This window comes from Wasmannia auropunctata, unplaced genomic scaffold (genome assembly GCF_000956235.1).
Source record: "Wasmannia auropunctata unplaced genomic scaffold, wasmannia.A_1.0 LD335898.1, whole genome shotgun sequence".
Classification (NCBI taxonomy): domain Eukaryota; kingdom Metazoa; phylum Arthropoda; class Insecta; order Hymenoptera; family Formicidae; genus Wasmannia; species Wasmannia auropunctata.
This window is the reverse complement of record NW_012026992.1, coordinates 339,205-340,688: the sequence shown is the minus strand read 5'-3', so window position 1 is coordinate 340,688 and position 1,484 is coordinate 339,205. Positions and strand designations below refer to the sequence as shown.

The 1,484-nt window shown below is 41.0% G+C and overlaps 1 protein-coding gene across 1 annotated transcript in view; it reads left to right on the top strand.

The window, feature by feature from the left end:
* The window catches only part of LOC105455559, a 9,628-nt gene that overhangs the window by 4,996 nt on the left and 3,148 nt on the right, over positions 1-1,484 (top strand). The window contains exon 3 of the mRNA XM_011698966.1: positions 742-902. Within this exon, the coding sequence (XP_011697268.1) occupies positions 742-902 (161 nt within the window). The remainder of the gene's footprint in view (positions 1-741; positions 903-1,484) is intronic.

Genomic DNA, 1,484 nt, shown 5'->3' with positions numbered 1-1,484 from the left:
GGGGGGAAGGAGGATACTTCGCGAAAGTGTTAGAATGTCTGGCATTCGCATTTAATCTGTCCGCGCGCGGACGTGAATTTCAAACAGGAAATTTCGGCGAAAACCCAACATCAGGCGCTATTCACGGGCAATTAATAGCGGCTTGTGTCATAATCCGCGCATACTTTCGCATCCGTGTTTTTCCGTCACGTATCTTAGATCGATCCTATATAACGTGAAAAATTAATGGATTTCGAAAAGACGTCGCGGAAAAAAACAGAGTCATTTAACGTATAACATCATGTAGGGGAGGGAGAGAGGCGAGGTATAGAAGTTTGCGCAGTGAATAAATTCCCCGGGAAAGCCAGTATCGAACTCAGGTGTCTGATTTCCCACTTAACTTTAGAAGGCTAAAAGCGCATTATTAGCTTTAAACGCCCGAGCGTCGATCGCTTGCGAGCTTTAAACGCCGCGGCAAATTCATTATTCGTGCGATGTAATCCCTTATTAACAGTAATCACGAATTATATTTTAACGAATTCAACGCGTGTAGCAGCTCCGCGCTCGATCCCGTTCGGATCGGCTTAAATGCGAACGGTAAAATCCTATATATATACGAAATCGCGCGCGCAAGGTACGTGTATCGTGCATCGTTCTTACCTGCTAATTAAATATTCCGAAGCGTACGAAACGCGAACGTCCCTCACAGGTGGAGTATACGGGCATTTCGTTAACTGTGTCAGCAATTAATATGGTTTACAGTCACGGCAAGCTGCGACAATGAGGTACAGAATAATCTGACCTACGTGACCAGTCCTGGTTTTCCCAACCTCATCGACCGGCCTATGAACTGCTCGGTGGTTGTACGGAAGATCGATACGGAGGTCAGCCAGTTGAGGATCGACTTCGTCCATTTCAACATTGTAAGTCTCAGGGATGTCTTATTATTATACATAGTGTTATCTACCGGGGGTAGGCTAAGTTGCAACTGTCGATTTCCGAGTGCTGCTTAGTACAATCTAATATTCCACGAGTTGTCAAGACAATGTCGATACTAACACGACGTGTGAATAAAGCGAGATTTTTTTTTCTCAAAAGACCATGGCAACGTGAATTTCTGAATACTGTTAAAAAATTAATGTTAACCCGCAAAGGACACCTGGGTGCGAATTCGCACCAAGCGAATTATTTTAAAGTTTTATATCTTCTGAAAATAAAAAGCAGAATTAAAGCAAAATGTGTTTCTCAATGTAAAATTGTCTGACCAATCGATTGATAATATTAAATTTTCGAAAAAAGAACGTAATTGTTTTCAGATTTCGTGTTAAACAAAACCATTCAAAAGAGAGGTGTTCTTTACGGGTTAACACATTATTTATCTTCGAAGAAAATCTTCGTCAGTGTCGTTTTTTTATATACGAGTACGTTATAATGCTTAATTTTATTATAAGTAAATTTATAAAAGAGGAGATAAAAAAGAGAGAGAGAGAGAGGGGGGAGATCGG